General features: G+C 40.8%; 2 protein-coding genes across 2 annotated transcripts in view; one reads left to right on the top strand and one right to left on the bottom strand.

Moving 5' to 3' along the window:
• DNAI3 (dynein axonemal intermediate chain 3) overlaps positions 1–17,926 on the bottom strand; it is a 36,026-nt gene extending 18,100 nt beyond the window's left edge. The window contains exons 1-12 of the mRNA XM_063133652.1: positions 17,781–17,926; positions 15,968–16,011; positions 15,712–15,759; positions 13,511–13,692; positions 12,343–12,447; positions 12,019–12,165; positions 10,203–10,402; positions 8,476–8,592; positions 6,789–6,979; positions 4,295–4,419; positions 4,069–4,158; positions 905–994 (exon numbers count right to left, since the gene is read on the bottom strand). Coding sequence (XP_062989722.1) covers positions 905–994; positions 4,069–4,158; positions 4,295–4,419; positions 6,789–6,979; positions 8,476–8,592; positions 10,203–10,402; positions 12,019–12,165; positions 12,343–12,447; positions 13,511–13,692; positions 15,712–15,759; positions 15,968–16,011; positions 17,781–17,926 — 1,485 coding nt within the window. The remainder of the gene's footprint in view (positions 1–904; positions 995–4,068; positions 4,159–4,294; positions 4,420–6,788; positions 6,980–8,475; positions 8,593–10,202; positions 10,403–12,018; positions 12,166–12,342; positions 12,448–13,510; positions 13,693–15,711; positions 15,760–15,967; positions 16,012–17,780) is intronic.
• Positions 15,460–19,008, top strand: part of MCOLN3 (mucolipin TRP cation channel 3) — a 37,967-nt gene continuing 34,418 nt past the window's right edge. The window contains exon 1 of the mRNA XM_063117811.1: positions 15,460–15,525. The gene's annotated coding sequence lies outside the window, so the exon portion shown is untranslated. The remainder of the gene's footprint in view (positions 15,526–19,008) is intronic.

Genomic DNA, 19,008 nt, shown 5'->3' on the forward strand with positions numbered 1-19,008 from the left:
GACAAGTATGTCTCTCACTCTTTCCAGGAACACATGATATAAAGATATAATTTCTATGAAAGTGTTTTTTTACTTGTATCCATTTCAGGTTCCAGTTTTTCCTATTCTTTCCTTTAGCTTTCCTGATGGGCATACTTTTGGTTTTCACTTCCCATTTGTGTTTTTAAATTATAGTAACACTTTCTAGATACCCAGAATGAAATAACTACCAAAATAACTACCAAATTTCACTTCCCATTTGTGTTTTTAAATTATAGTAACACTTTCTAGATACCCAGAATGAAATAACTACCAAAATTCAGTGATACAACTTACCTATTTGGATGGTCCAGATTCTTGGTGTTCAGTAAAAACTTAGGGAATTGTGGTTTGTTTAAAAAGAGCTTTGTTAGAACAAACCAAGATCAAACCATGGTTCAGATTCTGGCTTGTTCTGAAACCACTGTTTAAACAATCTGTGGTTCTCCCAACTTTGGACCTAATGGGGAACTGTGATTTGTTGAAAAGCACAAGTGAATGTTACTGATCTCCTTGCACCCACACAAAAGGAAAAGTGGGGAGAATGCAAGCTCAAACTGTGTGAAAGCTTGTACATACAGCTACATTCACTTATTCAATGGGAACAAGTCCCACTGAACCCAAGGCATGTATAGGATTGCACTATTAATGTGTGAACTAGGCAATTAAATTTTCCAGCTGACACAAAACTGGAAATTGTTAGTGGCTATATCTGTGGTTGTTTTCTTCCTGCATGACATTTGTGTCCATGCAAATGAGTACCCTAGAATGATTGGGGCTTTGTTTACGCATAGAAGAAAAGACCTTGTGTGAATCAGTCCTAAGAGCAAAAGTTCATTAGGAAATTCATTTCATGCAATGATAAATAGAATCATGAAGTACTAACCATATTAACCGTAGTGCTCTTGCTTCCACCTGTACCTGACTTTGCATTTTGTAACCTCTCTTCATATTCTGAAATGTCCCACAGTACAACCTGGAATGAGGAGCACAGGGTAGGGGGAATAAGATAATTCTTTCAGTTAATGTGCTACATGACAGAACTGTGAAATATTTCTGTTCTACAGAAAGGAGAGCTGCTTGAGGTTACAGAAACAAATGAGTATTATAGAAAAAGGGAGGGATTTTAAAAAGTTCAGTGTTGCGAGTCTTAAGGAGTCCCATGTAACAGCCTGGAGCTCAAGTAGTATAGAATCATAGAATCATAGAATTGTAGAGTTGGAAGTGGCCTCTAAGGCCATGGAGTCCAACCCCCTGCTCAATGCAGGAATCCACCTTCAAGCATCCCTGACAGACTCGCAAATAATAAATATGTTGAGGGTCATTGCAGGAAATTTAAATGGCAGGTCCCAGCCATTCAGAGAATCGCTGATGCCCACCACTGATGCCAGATAAGCCACCAAAGGCCACCAAAATAGGAAGGCGCCTCAAGAGGGCTCTTTGGTGAGGGCTTCCTCAAACCTGGAACTGGCCCTGAGAAGTTGGGCTTGGTAACAAACCTCCTTCCCCCAATAGGGAAGAACACCTGAGGACTCCATCTCAGGTGCAAAAAACCCTCACAAAACATTTTGACCTGCAAACAGAAGTGCACTAATAAACAGAAACCGCAGGCACCCACTGAAGCTTTGTGGCGATACAAACAGCATCCCTTACTTTTTACCCAAACTAAAACCAGTCTTGAATTACCAAAGCAAATACAAACAGTTGACCAAGATGGAGAATGGATCAGTGGTGGTAATGTTCACTGTATATCATAACCTGAAACAACCAATTTGGATGTTTTAGTGGTATCACCATGTTAAGCTATAATAGCTAGGGGTGTGCACGGACCCCCCGCTCTGTCCCGTGGGCTGATCCGAAAATTTCAGATCGGCCCGCTCCGCTCCGCCCATACTCCACTCCTCTTCGCCACGGAGCTCTGGCTCCTAATTGGAGCTCTGCAGTGGAGGGGAGTGGCGTCAGGTAAGGCCAGGAGAGGAGGGCAGGGGGGGGTAAGGGACCAAGGGGGAGGGGGGCCTTACCTGCCTCCGTCCGCGGTCCGTCGGCTTCTTCAATTGAGCCCATGCGGCGACAGCGGCAGGGCCCGGTAACCCCCCCTCCTCTCCCTTACTTGCCTCCGTCCGTGGTCTGTCGGCTTCTTCAATTGAGCCCGCGGTTCAGACTTCCTGGTTGAACCACGGGCTCAATTGAAGAAGCCGACAGACCGCGGACGGAGGCAGGTAAGGGAGAGGAGGGCGGGGGGGGGTTTACCGGGCCCTGCTGCCGTCGCCGCATGGGCTCAATTGAAGAAGCTGACGGACCGCGGATGGACGCAGGTAAGGGAGAGGAGGGGGGGTTACCGGGCCCTGCCGCTGTCGCCGCATGGGCGACAGTGATAGCGGCAGGGCCCGGTAAACCCCACTTACCTTTCCGGCAGAGCTCCGGATTGAGGCGAAGGATCCGCCTTCACCTCGATCCTCTTCGCTACGCTCCGCCGGCCCCCCAATCCTCTTCGCCTCCGCCTTAGGGGCAGGCGAAGCCCCCCGCTCCACTTCTAATTCGCCGGTCCGATTAGAAGCAGAGCACATCTCTAATAATAGCATAAGGCAAGGAAATGCTCCCTTCCTATGTTTCTTCCCCAGAGTCAAAATTTAGATTGTAAGCTCCGTGAGGACAGAGACCTGGATTTTTGTCTTTATTATTATTATTATTATTATTTATTTATATAGCACCATCGATGTACATGGTGCTGTACAGATAACACAGTAAATAGCAAGACCCTGCCGCATAGGCTTACAATCTAATAAGTTGTAGTAAACAATAAAGAGGGAAGGAGAATGCAAACAGGCACAGGGAAGTGTAAACAGGCACCGGGTAGGGTGAAGCTAACAGTATAGAGTCAGAACAAATTCAATATTTGAAGGCTATAGGGAAAAGAAAAGTTTTTAGCTGAGTTTTAAAAGCAGTGATTGAGTTTGTAGTTCTCAAGTGTTCTGGAAGAGCGTTCCAGGCGTAAGGGGCAGCAGAAGAAAAAGGACGAAGCCGAGTAAGGGAAGTGGAGGTCCTTGGGCAGGCGAGAAGCATGGCATCAGAGGAGCGGAGAGCACGAGTGGGGCAATAGTGTGAGATGAGAGAGGAGAGATAGAGCATCACTTACACTGATGATACTGTCCAAATAGCAAAAGTCATTATGAATTACCTTAGCTAATTTCTTTGGATTTTTATTGATACACACTTGTCCCAACTGCAGAAGGAGGAAATTATGGCATGAAGAAGAATTAGACTCTGACTAAACTACCACACCTAAGCCCATAAGGATACAGGAAAGTCACAATTCACTCACAGTGCAATCCAATGTGTGTCTACTCAGGAGTAAGTCCCATTGAGTTCAATGAGGCTTACTCCCAGGTGAGTATGGGGTTGCAGCATCAATCTTCTCTAAGGAAGAGGAGGGAATGCTAGAGTGTGTGAGGCCCTGTATAGATGCAAGTAAGGCAAGGCCAAGGGCAGTCTGTGGTTACCAAGGGCAGGTCTCTTTATTGCTCAATGATCTGAAAGCTTTTATAGGGGCCAGTGAGCACTGCCTGGCCTTCTTTGGCCAATTAGTGTACGGTGGCTTCCTTGGCCGGTGTGTCTGGTCTAATAATTATAACATCTACAGTGTCTCCAAAACTATAATTAGTTTAAAAGGACAAATTCTGCTCGTAGGCTGAGAATCTAAAGAGATGGGTGCTGGTGCACAATTTAAATCCTGCCTCCTGTCCCTCAGGCTGCCATTTTAAGATCCACTGAGAGAAAAAGTCCTGACAGAGGGAGCTTCCAAACAAGGCATCTATTCATCTATCTATCTGTCTATCTATCTATCACATTTCTATTCCTTCCAATAGCCAAAGCTCTCTGGGCAGTTCACAAAAATTTAAAACACAAAAATACAGCATAAAATACACTATAATATATAAAAGCTCAAAACTACAGTATAAAAGTCCAGCCAGAAAAGTTGGGTAGTAAATGCAAACACAAAATGCTTGGCTAAAAGAGAGAAAGAAAAGGGTATGTGTGCATGTCCTGTACCTGTCCATTCATACAGCCTCCTGCAATGATGTTGGGATCACTTGGAGAAAACTGAAAGCAGTAGATATCTTCAGGGCACTCCAGCATGAGCTAGAAAACATATTTATCAAGATGAGGGGGACGGCAGGAGGGGAAACACATCAGATCTGAGGAGAGTCTTATGTTGAAATGATTGCTGCTTTGTTGTTTAAACACTTCAGAAACATTAGAGTCTTCTTTTAAATACCTGAGGGTGAATAGGATCTGCAAAACTCCAAAACAGAATGGGTGCTTTCCACAAGAGTAATTTCCCAGACTGTTGAATTCGTTCCTCATAAGAAAGTCGCTCTGTTACTGCCACTGCAACAATCCCTGATTGAAGACAAATAGAATTATACCTTCCACAATGGGAAAGATTTGTGTTCTTTTTAAAAAGGCCATGTCTAGACTCAGTCCTAACTGGCTACTGTCAGAAATCACTATACAAATTACCAAAGGCTGTTTTAGAAGCTAATGATCCTCACTGCTTCTTATAGCAGTGAATTCCAGAACTGAAGGATATGTTTTATGAAGAGGTTGTTCTCTTTTGTCTGTCCTGCAAATGAACTTCATTGGGTTATTCTGAGTTCTAATTTTGAGCTTTTCTAAATGAGCAATTTAGTACATGCTCATGATTGGCCAATCACGGAATGTTACATTTCATGTCGTCGTCAACATCCAGGGCACCTTCCACACTATCGCCTCAAATCTCGCTTTTAAAAAGATCACAGATAATGTGGTATTATCTGGAATATTGCAGGATCTTTCCAGTGTGTAAAGTCGACATTTGTGCTATAATTCCTCCACTAGATGGTGCTGCCTCATTAAACACAATGGAGCCTTTCCAACAAGGGAAGTTTTGAATTCAAAATCACGTGGTCACGTGTAAAGGAGCATGTTGTGAAGGTGTAAAGACAGCAAAGGATGAAAGCTCGATAAAGCTGTGGGATTTTTCCTATGTGTAGAGAAGCTCATTATGTCAGAGGTTGTGGGGGATTCTTTCTACTCTCCCCACAGTATTGCAATGTATTCCCAACCCCTAAAAGGGCTGTTCGTGTTCAGGGCTCCAGCCAGCCTGTCACAGGCCTCTCACAGGAAGAAAGGGAAAGGTCAACTTTTTTTCTCACCCCATGCCTTGATGCCTTTCCTTGTTGGGAAAAAGCAGGGGTGTTATTAGGCCTGGGCCAAAATCTGTTTCCCAGAGCCCTGAGTCTCCATTCATGCCAGTGGAAGGGTTTTTTCTCAGCTTAATTGAGAAAAGAGATGGTTTTCAAGGGGAATTGCAGCTGGGAAATGAAGGGTTAAACTCCTCCCCACATACCGCAACCTCCCCAAACCCTCACCCTTGCATGGCAATTCAGCTCAGAAAAAAAGTGCTTCCACTGATACCAATGGGATGGGTTAACCCACCCCTCCCTGCATGCTGTGTCCCCAAATCCTCCTTCTGACACCCTCCCACCAGTTGCAATTAAGCCTGTGAGCCTGGGCCCCAAACCTTTTAAGCGCCTAGCAATGTTCCTGGGAAAAGGTATCCTGTTCCCTTTCTTCCACCTGAAATATCCTCTTAAAATGCAGGGAGGGGAGGGTGTGTGTGTGTGTGTGTGAACATCCTGGCATGCCTCCCTTCCAACCCTAATCACTCTTTTCCAGGATACTATTAAGGGATTGAGCAAGCCAACTTCTCCTCCTCCTCCTCAATCTCCGTTTCTTCATCTTCATCTTCCCCTCTAAACTGAGGCCTTAACAATCCATATGTCTCAGTAGCTTACGAATCTTTGTCAGACTGGATTTGGCTGGTTAAAATGTTAATTTCCTCTAATTTACAAACGCCCAGACTTCTGCATACCTTGGGGTCCCCCACGTATGTGGAAACCACCATTTTTTTATTTGTGTGGTCCCATTTTGCTTCCAAATTGATAGGCACTCAACCATCTGAGTTTACTATTCAAGAGAACATGTGTGACTGGCAACTAAATGTTGGTATGTGGAGTGTTCACCTGTTCAGGCCCCCCAGTCATCCTCATCCTCATCCAGGACACTCCCCCCATTCTATTTCCTCTCTCTCCTGCCCCCACTTTCAGTCCCCCCAAGTAAATACTCATCATTTTGTGACCACTGAGCATGCTCAGTTTTCAATAGATTGTTTTGGCTTCTTTTTTCCTTTCAGGTTTTTTCCCTTGAATATTTTTTGTACTCCTTGTACTCCTCTAAGTATGCTAATTCTTCCCTCTTGTTTCTCAGAGGACACTTTTTTATTACTATCACCAGCTGAGTTTGCTATTAAAGGGAATTATGATTTTATAAACCATCCTCATGTCCCCAACTGGTTGTCTTTTCTGTAATCTAAAAGTCTGAACTGTACACAAGGAAGGTGGTCCAACAAGCAGAAGGAACCAAGAGTCTTTCTTACACACAACTTCAGAGTAGCAGGCCATTTGTCCCTTAGAAATGATGGAAATGAAGCAGGAACCTGCAGTTATACTATTTGTATTTCACTTTAACTTCTTACATCACTACTACAACCTGCCTAGAGGTGATATAACTAATATTATCTGTTAGAAGAATATTACAACATCTTCTTAGCTCATCTCATTTCCTTTTCATGACACACTGATTTTTCAGAGAAAAACCAATACACGGTGTAGTTGTTAACCTTTAACACAATGTGCCTAACCATGAACAGAACATTCTGTAAACTTTACCATAAATGGTTGGGTGCCAGCAAATGCAGCTAACCGTTCTGTCCTTGAGATAATGCAGGTCTGTAAATGACTGATATTCCTTAAGGGAAACATCTGATTTGCCTACAAAGCCACTTTCATCTTCTGCAAGGGCTTTCCAGTCATCATAGAAGGCATCCATTATTTCATTTTGCTGGAGTGCTACTTCAACTCTGTGGGAGGGGGAAATTAAAAAGACAAATCAGCTTCTCAAATCATGGCATAGTATAAATTCATTATTTCAGAAAGGATGCACCTTTCATTTTAAAAACAGTGTTATTGCCACTACAGAAGTATACTTTGTCTGTACTTGATATCCAGACATATACCTGGATACATTTGGGAGGATTACTGTCCTACATGATAGCAGCAGGTTTCTTGACTCCCCACCCCTGAAGCCTTCTCCGGTAGCCCAGATCACAGCAGCCAGCCTACTGCTAAAGCAAAGATCAAGACAAAGCTGAGAGTGAGCAGCTACTACAAACATGGCTGGTGCCAGACTATTTTGCCCCCTAGGCAAGGCGAGCTACTTGCACACACACACACCCAAAATTGCCAACTACAATTCAGCTGTTCAAGAACTATTATATTCTCCTTTTATTATGTGTTTTTCTTAGAACAGCTAATTTGTATAAAACTGTGACCCTTAAAGGTCAGTACTGTGCCCCTCTGAGGTCTGTGCCCAGGTGGCTGCCTAGTTGGCCTAATGGTAGTGCAGACCCTGACTACAAAGAGAGAGAAAGAGAGAATGAACGAGAAAGAAAGCTGGACAGCCACACAAGAGTTGACTGGGAACTGCTAGTAGCTCTTGAGCCTTGCAGTGAAGAACACTGTTTTAAATTCCACACAAAATTTGTCAGCTTAATAACACAATCCGGAATGCTTCACTAATGTATCTGCCTGTAATGTTCATGCAAAGTCCCCACAATGCTGGTGAAAACGTTTTGCTCTATTACTTTGTGCTGAGGTAGATTTTGGCATATCCTGTTTTAAGAGCATGCAACCCAAACACCCTTTGCAGGTTCAATCCCCGGCCTCTCCAGGAAGGCCTAGGAAAGATTCCTGCCTGAAACCCTAGAGAGCTGATGCCAGTCAGTGCAGACAGTACAGAGCTAGATTGATCAATGGTTTGATTCATTACAAGGCAGATTCCAACGCTCGTCTAATTACAGGATTTGCTGAGCAAGCACATTTTAGGATTAGGCTCTAATTTTATTTTAACACGGTTGATCAAAACATCTTGGAAATATCATACCCATTTTTAAAAAATAATTCACACCATCAAAATAGTTTTGCAAGGTATGTATCATCATCACCATCACCACCACCACCATCATCATCATCATCATCATGTTACTTGTTACAACAAACAGTCATGTGGCCTCAAAGACGTACTATATATTTTTGAAACCGTCTCTGTGTGTTTGTATTATAGAAAGAGAGAAGCGGGGAGGTAAACAAGTCAGGGATAGAAGAAGACCATCAACAACAAAAGGGTAAAACCAGATTTATTCTGGCATAAGCATAAAGCCCAATTCATCAGATACGTGCAATGACTTGTACTTAATCATTAGAATGGAAAAAGCAGGACATTAAGTAGACTATGTTCTATTTTATTATTTTGTACAAGATCTTGCCCACAGAACTTTTAGAGGAGAATGATACTAACCTTACAGCCACAGACAAGATGAAGTTTTTCAGGTCTTCTGATGACAAATATTTCTCCCTTTCTTCTTCTGAAAATTCTCTAGGATAATACTGTGTTGTTGCATTTTTGGGGTAGGTCCTAAGGGAAGTGAAATACACTGGATTGGATCCAGATTTAAGCTGGATCAACTGAGGTGGTGGAAATGGACTTCCCTGCCCCTTCCTTCCCATGGCAGCCCCTCCAGCCCCCTGAAAATTCTACAGAAAGACCTAGTTTTCATGATCAAAATAGCCCACTGTGGTTTTTATAAGCCACGGCGGACCGTGGTGTGTGCTGGGCAGAATTTGTATATTCTACGCCCAGCTGCAGTTTGTTATGTCATACAAACCTGGGCGAGGGTTAAACAATAACTGAATGGGAGACCACCTTGAAATGCCTGAAATTCTATTAGAGAAAAAAAGGCAAATTATATATGCAATAAATCAGCCTTCCCCAACCTAAAGCTCTCCAGATATATTGGACTGCAACTCCCATAGTTCTATGACCAATTATGGGACAGCGTATCTGGTGGGGAAGGCTGTAACAAATAAATCACCTGAAATTGTTATCTCTGCTAAGGCTTGCAAGTTAGATTTAAACAATAGTGAATGCTGTTTGGTTCTAGGTTACCCTAGTGGATGCTGGAGGCTCTGGTGTATTGTATTTTGTATTTGTGTTTTTATTATTATTATTATTATTATTATTATTATTATTATTATTATTATTAATTTATATAGCACCATCAATGTATATGGTGCAGTACAGAGTAAAACAGTAAATAGCCTTTCATGGTTTTAATTTTTGTGAACCACCCAGAGAGCTTCGGCTATTGGGCGGTATAAAAATGTAATAAATAAATAAATAAATAAATAAAATGTCATGGGGCAGTGAATCCACTCCGGATTTCAGTCAGAACCAGCCATTTCATTTCATTTACATTTCATTTATTATATTTCTATAACACCTCATAGCCAAAACTCTCTGGGCAGTTCACAAAACATTGGAAAGCATTAAAATACATTATATAAAGTATAAAGCCATTCACGTAAGAACATAAAACAGATAGCATGCACAACAACGTATCAAAAACAATTTAAAACCATCAGCCAGAGGCAATCCACAACCTGGTCAAAAAGACTAGTTATACGCTGCAAATGTATGAGAGAAGAGGGCAGTATTAACCTGGCACTGAAAAGATGACACTGTTAGTGCCAGGCGGGCCTTGTCAGGGAGATCTTTCCATAAATGGGGGGCCACTACCAAGAAGGTCCTCTCCCTTGTTGCCACCCTCTGAGCCTCCTCGGAAGAGGCTCCAAGAGGAGGGCCTTGGATGCAGAACATAGTGTAAGGGTCGATTCATGCTGGGAGAGGCATTCCATCAGGTACTGTGGTGCTGAGCTGTGTAAGGCTTTATAGGCCAAAACCAGAACCTTGAACTGGGCTCAGAAACATACAGCAGCAAGTACAAGCAGGCCAGAATTGGTGTTAGATGACTGGACCATTTTGTCCCTGTTATCATTCTGGCTGCCACAGCTCTAAAGGACCTATCCAAGACGTGGAAGCCCAGAACTGATTCAATGCCCCACTGACATGGGAGTCACCAGCCTCCACAGCACTACCCTCAATTCACATAATGAAAGAACTGGCTCCAAATTAATAGCTACATCATTTCCCTTATTGTTTTTTTTAAAAAGTCTTATCATACTTACCATTTTGTCTGAGTTCCTGTCTCTTTTTCGTTAGGAACTACCTGTGTACCAGTATGTTTCTCAAGCTGTCGAATGGTGAAGTTCTTATCTTGATAAGATGTACACTCAACATAGCCATGTTTATCAGTTGAAGCATTCCGTTTGTGCAATTTAATCCGAATCCCAAATTCTTTGTGTGGGCGAGAAATCATATATTTAATCTGTAATTTCAGCCAAAATAGTTCTTGTTGGAAGAGTTTTCTCGGAGCAATGACAATTGTAGATGTTATGGTTTGATAATTGCATTGTTTGTTTTTTGTTCTGTTTCTATTGGTTTCTTTTCAGCAATCTATTTTCATATTTTTGAATGTGCCTTGCACTAGGACAACTCAGAAAACGTTAAAATAAATAATTGATCCAGAGAGAGCAATCCTATGGCTCATAGACAGTGTCTGATGGGGCACAGGATTGCTTGGTTGACTGGCTTTGACCTCTGATCCATTATATTGTGCTCCCCTCTCCTTTTCCTGCCTTCTCCTAGCTGACGTGGACAGAACACCGCCAGCTATTTCTCCGTGCTCGGAGACCTGAGCGTGGAGACAAAGTAAAAGGGGCAGTCCCAAGGGCAGGAAAGGGAGATGCATTGAGCAGGGGGTTGTAGGCCCCTTCCAACTCTGCTATTCTATGATTCTATGACCAGGGAAGCTGCCTTAATGGCACAATCCAATGCTCACTCCTTCCCTCCCGCTCCAAAATGCCACTGCTCGATGGGCAAACGTTCCTGTCTAGCAGACATGCAGGGGAGATGGAGCATGGAGGCGAGGAAAGCCTCCACACTCTGGCCACCCTTCATTAGGATACTTGGCAGCCTCCAACATAGGAAGCTGCCCTTAAGGTCTCTTAAAGCACCTGCATGAAATTTCACAAACAGGTTTGTATTTATAATTTCCCATGGAAAGAGCAACAGAATACTCAGTCCATAGGAATAAATGAGCCACATACTAACAGAAATTTGTAAGGGCTGTTTTTTTTTATTTATGTTATCAGCACACATGTGTAACATGTGGTAACGTTTCCAATATAAAGCCTGATTATAAAAGAGGGGGAAACAAACTCTTGGATTACACATTCTTATTCTACCATGATGCCACAGACGTCTTTAATTAACAAAGCAATCCTATGAACGTTTACTCAGAAGTTAGTCCCTGTGTTGGTATTCAATAGGGCTTATTCCCAGGTAGGAGTACATAGGATTGCAGTCTGATTCTTTATTGATTTTGTATGTTAAACAAACATCCATCCCATGACATGCAGGCTCACCCACAAAGCCTAGTTAAGTTTAAAGTTATCAATAAAGAGAGAGGCAAAGGAAGAGGATGGAAGGAAAGAAACAGGGGAGAGCCGAGGGTGGATAGGAGAGGGATGTAGGTTACTTCAGTTATCTTGGGTTGTATTTGTTACAGGACTATTTTTGGGGAGTTCTGAAGGGTCTCATCAAAAGCTTCTCTGAATTCTGGCCAACTTATCATACCTGGATTCTCTTTTCTATGGAACATTATATGTATTAGCACTTTAGTTTTCTCTGGATAAAATTCACTCTCTGGCTAAAGCTACCAAAACGTGTATAAGAGTTAGGCTCATTTTTCTAGATGCTTTCTAATTCCACTCTATAAATAGCTTATGAAATATGAAAAGACCCTAGCATCTGGTTTTGTAACCAAAGCAAATCCCCCTTTTCCTGTATTTTATAACATTTTAAAGTAGTATCTTCAGTATTGTTATTTAGTGTAGACACACAAAGCAAGTAGGACTGAATATTATCCCTTGGAGAGCTGACCTTCCTTGTTGATTCTATAAGTGATTCTTCTTCAATTTCCTTTTCACTTCCAAGTGAGACCCAAGGTTTGCGGACAGGAGGCTTATAAACATATTCTTCTTGGACCCATTCTTTAACCTCTCCTTCTTCTTCTTCTGGCTCTGGAGGCTATCAGGGAAAATATTTGCAAAGGTGTAGATGTACAGATATTTCATAAATAGATAAATACAATATTGACATGCAGTTCTTTTCGCTTTATATCAATCTCAGCAATCTCTATTCATGAGACTGCTTTGCTGGTCTAACAGGCACATGTGGAACAATATGTTTACCATTTTAGCTTACATTTAAAATGCTTTCCTTGGCCTCTTCGGTTGCAATAATATAAAAGATTTGCCCATATTTTAATTCTCTGTCAAAGACTAACAGAAGTTCTTCCCCTGGATAATCCTGTGTGAATACAAACAAATGAGAAGTTTCAAATAGAAATGACTTCTACATCAGGCTAGATTGACATTACTTTGATATTGATGGATCTGAAGATTTGACAACTACTTTTTTTGTCTAGCATGAACTGCTTCAGAGGTCAGGCTTCCCTTGAGTGTCTTCATGAATGTATTCATCTCCCTCCCATCACATCTCTATCCACCCAACCAGGGCCAGCTGAATTCTTTCTAGGTCATCACTGCCTGTCCTAAACTGAATAATATCAGCTAGATTTTGGATTCTGCAGAAAGGCCAGACAGTTGAATTTCCCCCAATTTATCATTGGCTCACTAACTCCCAAGTGCCCTACTTGGGAAATCTATGAGGAAGATTGGTTGGCATCTATTATTATTATTTTTAAAAAAATAGGTCAGGGGAAAGGAGGAATGGTCTTTCATACCAACTAACCAATGGAAAACAACAATTAAATATAAGGAGGTGATTAACAGTCATTAAAACAAATGAAAGACCGAGTTATGGATACACAAGTTTGATTGCAAATATCATACAGATATATCAATAAAATGATAATTGAATATATCCATAGATATATACAGCCCAGTTTATGGAAAAGTTTTGAACAAGATATTCTGATTTAAAATATCATACACAAGTTTATACAATACCAAAAGTAACTCTTAGCACTTGATTAGTGTAATCTGTTGCTATAATCAATAACTGCCATTTTTCAGAGAGAAGCTAACCTTGTTTCTGTCTGCCAACTTTGAGCTTTATAAGTTAGCAATGACAATAATTGTATCTCAGATTTATGTCAACTACTCTCCACTACTTATTACTGGTCCAATTTTGCAATAAACATAAAAGCTACTCCATTCCTCCCACATGTAATACAGGTTGATGGTCTCTTCTGCAGCACATAAAATATTATAAACATTTTAAACTAAAGGGCCTTTAATGCCATTCAAAGTTTTATTCTATGCAGCCCAAGTTAAATAAAATGAAACAATAAGTACACTGAGTTCCAGAAACAACCCTGAGTACAGCATGCCCTAAAAGGGCAACTCACTAAGACAATTTTTTTGATGGGGTGGAAGTCAGAAATTGCAGCTCTTGTCTTCATATCATTAATGATGTCCTCTTTTTTCACAAGTTTGTGAGGATTTTCAGCTGACACATCTACATCAACACGGCAATTAAAAATTTCCTGTGTTTTTTCTGTTAGGACCAATGGAAAGATTTCTGGGTGGCCTGAAAAAGTAACAATGATTTCTAAAAACCTCTTCTTAAAAGATTCACAATGTTCCAAGTAATGTCACAAACAGACTAAAACCTTCAGTTGATTTCTGAAAAAGTATAATTGAAGTCCTTTGAAAAGTATAATTGATATTCTTAGAGCAATTACTAAAATTAAATAATAAAAGAGTCTTTCCCCCCAGTATTACCCTTGTTAATTGTCTTGACCCTATACTCTTTCTATATTTACTGTATGCTGTCTAAAACAACAACTGTTAGAGCAGAATCAAGAGTGTAATCACAACTGGTCTTCCAATAATGCAAAACAAGAGAAATTTATTTATTTTATTTATTTATTACATTTCTATACAGCCCAATAGCCGGAGCTCTCTGGGTGGAACTGGGGAAAATACAATAGTACTTGTATTAATAGTATTAATTTATCAAGTAATTTGATGTGTCTTATGCTCTAGAAGAATTCTACACTCTGATACAATTCTTTAATAGACTCTCTGTATGACAGGCAAAGAGATTATGGACTTCTAAGGGATCCAATGATAATTATTTGATGTGATCTAAGTGGAAACCTGGAAATTGTAACAAACTAGTTGCGTGCAGCCAAGAACATATGTGGCACCCAGCTGGAAATTAATTACAGCCCTGAAAGACCACCCTATTTTTAAAAAATCTGGCACGTAACAGCATAACAAAATTTAAAAACTATAATTTCATTCCAATTTTTTTGTTCCATTCTTGGAAAGATAATTCCACTTATGGTCCTTGAGTGAGCAGAACTCTTGTTCGATGAACAGAAGCCCTTTTCATGAATGGAACAAAAACTTTGGATCCATCCCTATATTTGCCCCATTATCTTTAAAGGTTCACGCTACTGGGAAATAACTGGACTGTAAAAATCCCTGCCCTGGGAAGTGTGTTTGGTTCCATCTCTGCTGATGTTTTAACATCTGGTTAATCGTTTCATTGTGCTTTTCATTTACCTACAAAGTGATGAAGTTGCTTTTGTTATGTATTTTGGGGTATGAGGCTGTACATTGGTTTAACTGCTATTGTTGTTTGAATTCGTTTGTTTGGATGTATATTATTATTTTGGTTGTTTTTAAAATTACTTTTTAAATTAATGTTCTGAGCTACCTTGAAGCTCCACTGTGTGAGACAAGAAAGGTGGGATATAAATACACCAGTTAATAAATATTAAGAGTCAGCGAAAGCTGAACCAACTTCAGGATAGTAGATAATTATGTCAGTTTAGATTCCAAGGGTAGGCATATTTTTGTGTATTTCTACAGCTGAATTAAATCTAAACTTGAGAATATTGATCAGCTTAGGTACACATGCTTTGGGAAAGTCTTCACTCACTTAATCCTTTTTTAGAACTGACAAAACAATAAAATCCAATTTTAATCTCTTTCATCCAGCAATCTAAATCCCTCAACAAATGTCTATCACTTAATATGTTACATTTGATAAATCCTACATTTATCCCTTAAGCCTTTTCATTTTTGGTCCTCCACTGCACCTGCTCAACCACAATTATTTATTAAAATCTTCAGAAAGATGAGAGATGTATGGCATGTTCAGAACTTTAGTGACAAGAATTGCCAAGAAATGAAGAGAAATTAACTGTAATTTTATTTTATTACATGCAGTACCTACCCATTGTAACCTCCATAAGTGGCCTATACATTTTTACTTACTGCTAAAGCGGGCAGTTCGTGGATTAACACAGAAAGTGCAGATAATTTTACACATAATAACGAATGCCTTATGATTCCCTGTATCTCACCACCCTCTTCTGTGTTCTCCCTTCTTAGGATTTATGAATCTCAGGTAATGTATCTACTCCCTCTTACCAGAACTTCTAAAATGCTTGTGTGTTTTGTTTTATTTCTGCAGTTAAATAACAGGAATACTTCCACCCCCTGCTTTAAATTGCTTATAGTCTTCATATTCTGCATACTGTATTTCTTTTCTTTTTTTTAAAAAAAAACACCTGATTGTCCATGTAGAACTTACCCATGCTTGCCATAGATAGATCAGGTTCCTCATCTTTTTTAGCTGAAATGAGATAAAATGGTCTTAATGTAAGAACATAAAAACAGCCCTGCTGAATTAGACCAAGGTTCCATTTAGTCCACTACTTTCAACAGTGGCTAGCCAGATCTCTCTCGAAAAAGGAAGACCACAGGGAGGGCATGAAACACCAACCTCCCTCCTATTGTCTGCCCCCCCCCCAGGTCATATTCCTGAGTTAAACTAACTGAGTTTTCTTGTTTCCTTCTTCCTGCCTCAGAACCCTTCCCTTTTATGTTGTGTCTTTTTTAGATGGTAAGACTGCAGGCAGAGACTGCCATGTTTTTAATCTGGGTAAAGCACATTTTAGGCACTTTATAAATGATTGTTTATAACAGTGGTCTTCAAATGGTGTGTTGCGACCAAAATGTGGGTCCCGAGATCAGTCCAGATGGGTCGTGGAAGAGGCTGTTGCTGCTGTGTTGGGCATAGATAAAATTGTGAAAATGGCTCCTATTTTGCAGGTGGGGAGTCTGAGATGGGTCTTGGGTCTGGACCAGTTGAAGACCACTGGTGTATAATAATAAAAGAGGATGTATGTTTGTTCATCTGTCAGCGCCATACTGCCAAGACCATGAAGGCTAGACACCTGAAACTTGGCATTCACAGTAACAGGATCCTATGGGATGTACAACTGTTCATTTTTAAAATACATTAATTTAATTTATAATATGTGGTTGAAGCCTACAGTAACAACTTTAGCCACTAGGGGCAGACTACCCTAACTAGCACATAGCTTTCCAGTACAAAGAGTTTAAAGCCAGGAGAGATTAGCAGGCAGAAAGAGAGTTATATACCTACCCCTCCACACAGCTATGGGGCAGCCCCCCTATGAAGGGAATGAAGGGGAAAGGGGACTATAGGGGTGCAACATGGCAGGAGCCATGCCTAGGGGTGCCAGTGAGCATGGCTTCACTCAGATGGAGCGGGCACAATGTGTCGAACTTTGATAGCTGTGTGAGTTTGCTTGAAGGCTTTGATGTATCAAACTAAGGGCTATTCTAACCCAAGCAAAGCCTGGTCTGTTTGCAAGTTATTCATATTATTACTACTACTATTACTACTACACTTCCTCTGAACTATCAGGACTAGCTGCCACTGATCGCTATTTTCCATTAACCACCTTTTAAACCTGAAATAGTAGCTGTCAACTCACCCTCTAGGAGCATCACTTAATTGTGCATAGTGTGAAATGCTATTTCCTTTTTCCAAGTAAATTTCGTTTTTATAGCCAGAGCCAGAGCCTCTTTTTTTTCTCAGGCAGGGCACTGAGAATCATACATACAATATCCCAAAAGTGGCCAAACCATCCATTTATATGAGGGCATTATAATACTGGCAGTTACATTTTCCTAATAATTCTCAACAAGGAGTTGGATCTGCAAGCAGGAGAAAGCTCTTGCCACTGCAATCCCCTGAGCTTTCCAAAGAACTGCTCCTGAAGTCCTCTGGAGTGGGGAGAGATGGAGCATGGTGGGATTTTGTGGGGTAAGAATGGTCTAAAATCATGTGAAGGCAGTTGGAAGAAGCTCCACTCCACTCATGCAAAGTGCCTCCACCCAATTTGGGCCAATTACACACACACACACACACACACACACACACACACACACACACAATGCTGGCAGTAGCCTGCACCATTCCAGAGGGTCCCCCAAATCTTAAGAGTAGGTTAACAGGTGCAGGAAGCTGCATTGGGGAGGAAGTGGTGAAAAAATCCCCTTCCACTAGCTTTCTTCAGCTTTTGATTCTTGGGATCCAATCCACTTAATCTGCCTTTTTCACTTCTACAGCACACCAAGTTCTTTTACTTTTCTTTCTCCCCCCCCCCCCCCTGTAAGCAGTCTACCTGAACTGCCTTAAGCTGATTTTTTTTAAAAAAAAAATAAGAAAATGCTCTAGACAATATCTGAAATGAAAATGTAAATATATGAAAACACATGTGAGTGAAACATTGTTTGCATACATACACTCAAGAAAATTACTGTTTATTTAGTTTTTTAGTATTATACTCACTGGCAGATTTTTGTTTCCCTTTGGGTGATCCTTTTGGACTTCCTTTCGCTTTTGGTGTTCCTTTACCTTTACCTTTTCCTTTCTTTGCTGAACCACCACCAGGAGGCGAACGAGACTGAACAGAGGCTGGGCTTTCAGCCATTCTTCAGGTTTTTGCCTGGACAAGAGATGACAAAAATAAATTCTAAATGAGTTAGAATTCAAGTGAATGCTTTTAACCCATTCTCTGGATTATAACAGAGTTAAGCCCAATTGGTTATAATCAGTGATGGATGCACATCCTAAATGCTACTAGGACAGAAGGACACTTGGGGAGAGTTGGCCCAAGTCATTGTGCAGCTGATCTCCAAGCAGTTTCATTGTGCAATCCAAGAATTTGCATCCCAGAGTTCCTTGCATGTTACAGAGGCTGCTGATTCACAAAGCACTTTGGATTGAGCAGAGCCATAAAACAAAATCGGTTTCAGGAAAATCGTATATACAAAAATATTCCAAATATGAAACGAATTTTAATATAGTATTTCAGAAGACGCTTACTTCTTAGGAGGAGAGCAATGACAAATCTTGATAAAATAGTTAAGAGCAGAGACACCACACTGACAACAAAGGTCCGCATAGTTAAAGCAATGGTATTCCCCGTAGTAACCTATGGCTGCGAGAGCTGGACCATAAGGAAAGCTGAGCGAAGGAAGATAGATGCTTTTGAACTGTGGTGTTGGAGGAAAATTCTGAGAGTGCCTTGGACTGCAAGAAGATCAAACCAGTCCATACTCCAAGAAATAAAGCCAGACTGGAATGGTATTAAAGGCAAAACTGAAGTACTTTGGCCACATGATAAGAAGACAGGATACCCTGGAGAAGAGGCTGATGCTAGGGAAAGTGGAAGGCAAAAGGAAGAGGGGCCGACCAAGGGCAAGATGGATAGATGATATTCTGGAGGTGACAGACTTGACCTTGGGGGAGCTGGGGGTGGCGACAGCCGACAGAAAGCTCTGGCGTGGGCTGGTCCATGAAGTCACGAAGAGTCGGAAGCGATTAAACGAATAAACAACAAATTTCATACAAAGTTAAAAATAACAAATGTGTCAAACTATAGGACTGCTAATCCATTGTTTAAAACTTTGTACAAAATATCGTATTAAAATTTGTTATATGTTCGGAATATTTTTGTTCATGCAATTGTCCTAAAACTGATTTTGTTTTCTGGTTTACAAGTCATTTAGA

This window comes from Elgaria multicarinata, chromosome 1 (assembly GCF_023053635.1).
Source record: "Elgaria multicarinata webbii isolate HBS135686 ecotype San Diego chromosome 1, rElgMul1.1.pri, whole genome shotgun sequence".
Classification (NCBI taxonomy): Eukaryota; Metazoa; Chordata; class Lepidosauria; order Squamata; family Anguidae; genus Elgaria; species Elgaria multicarinata.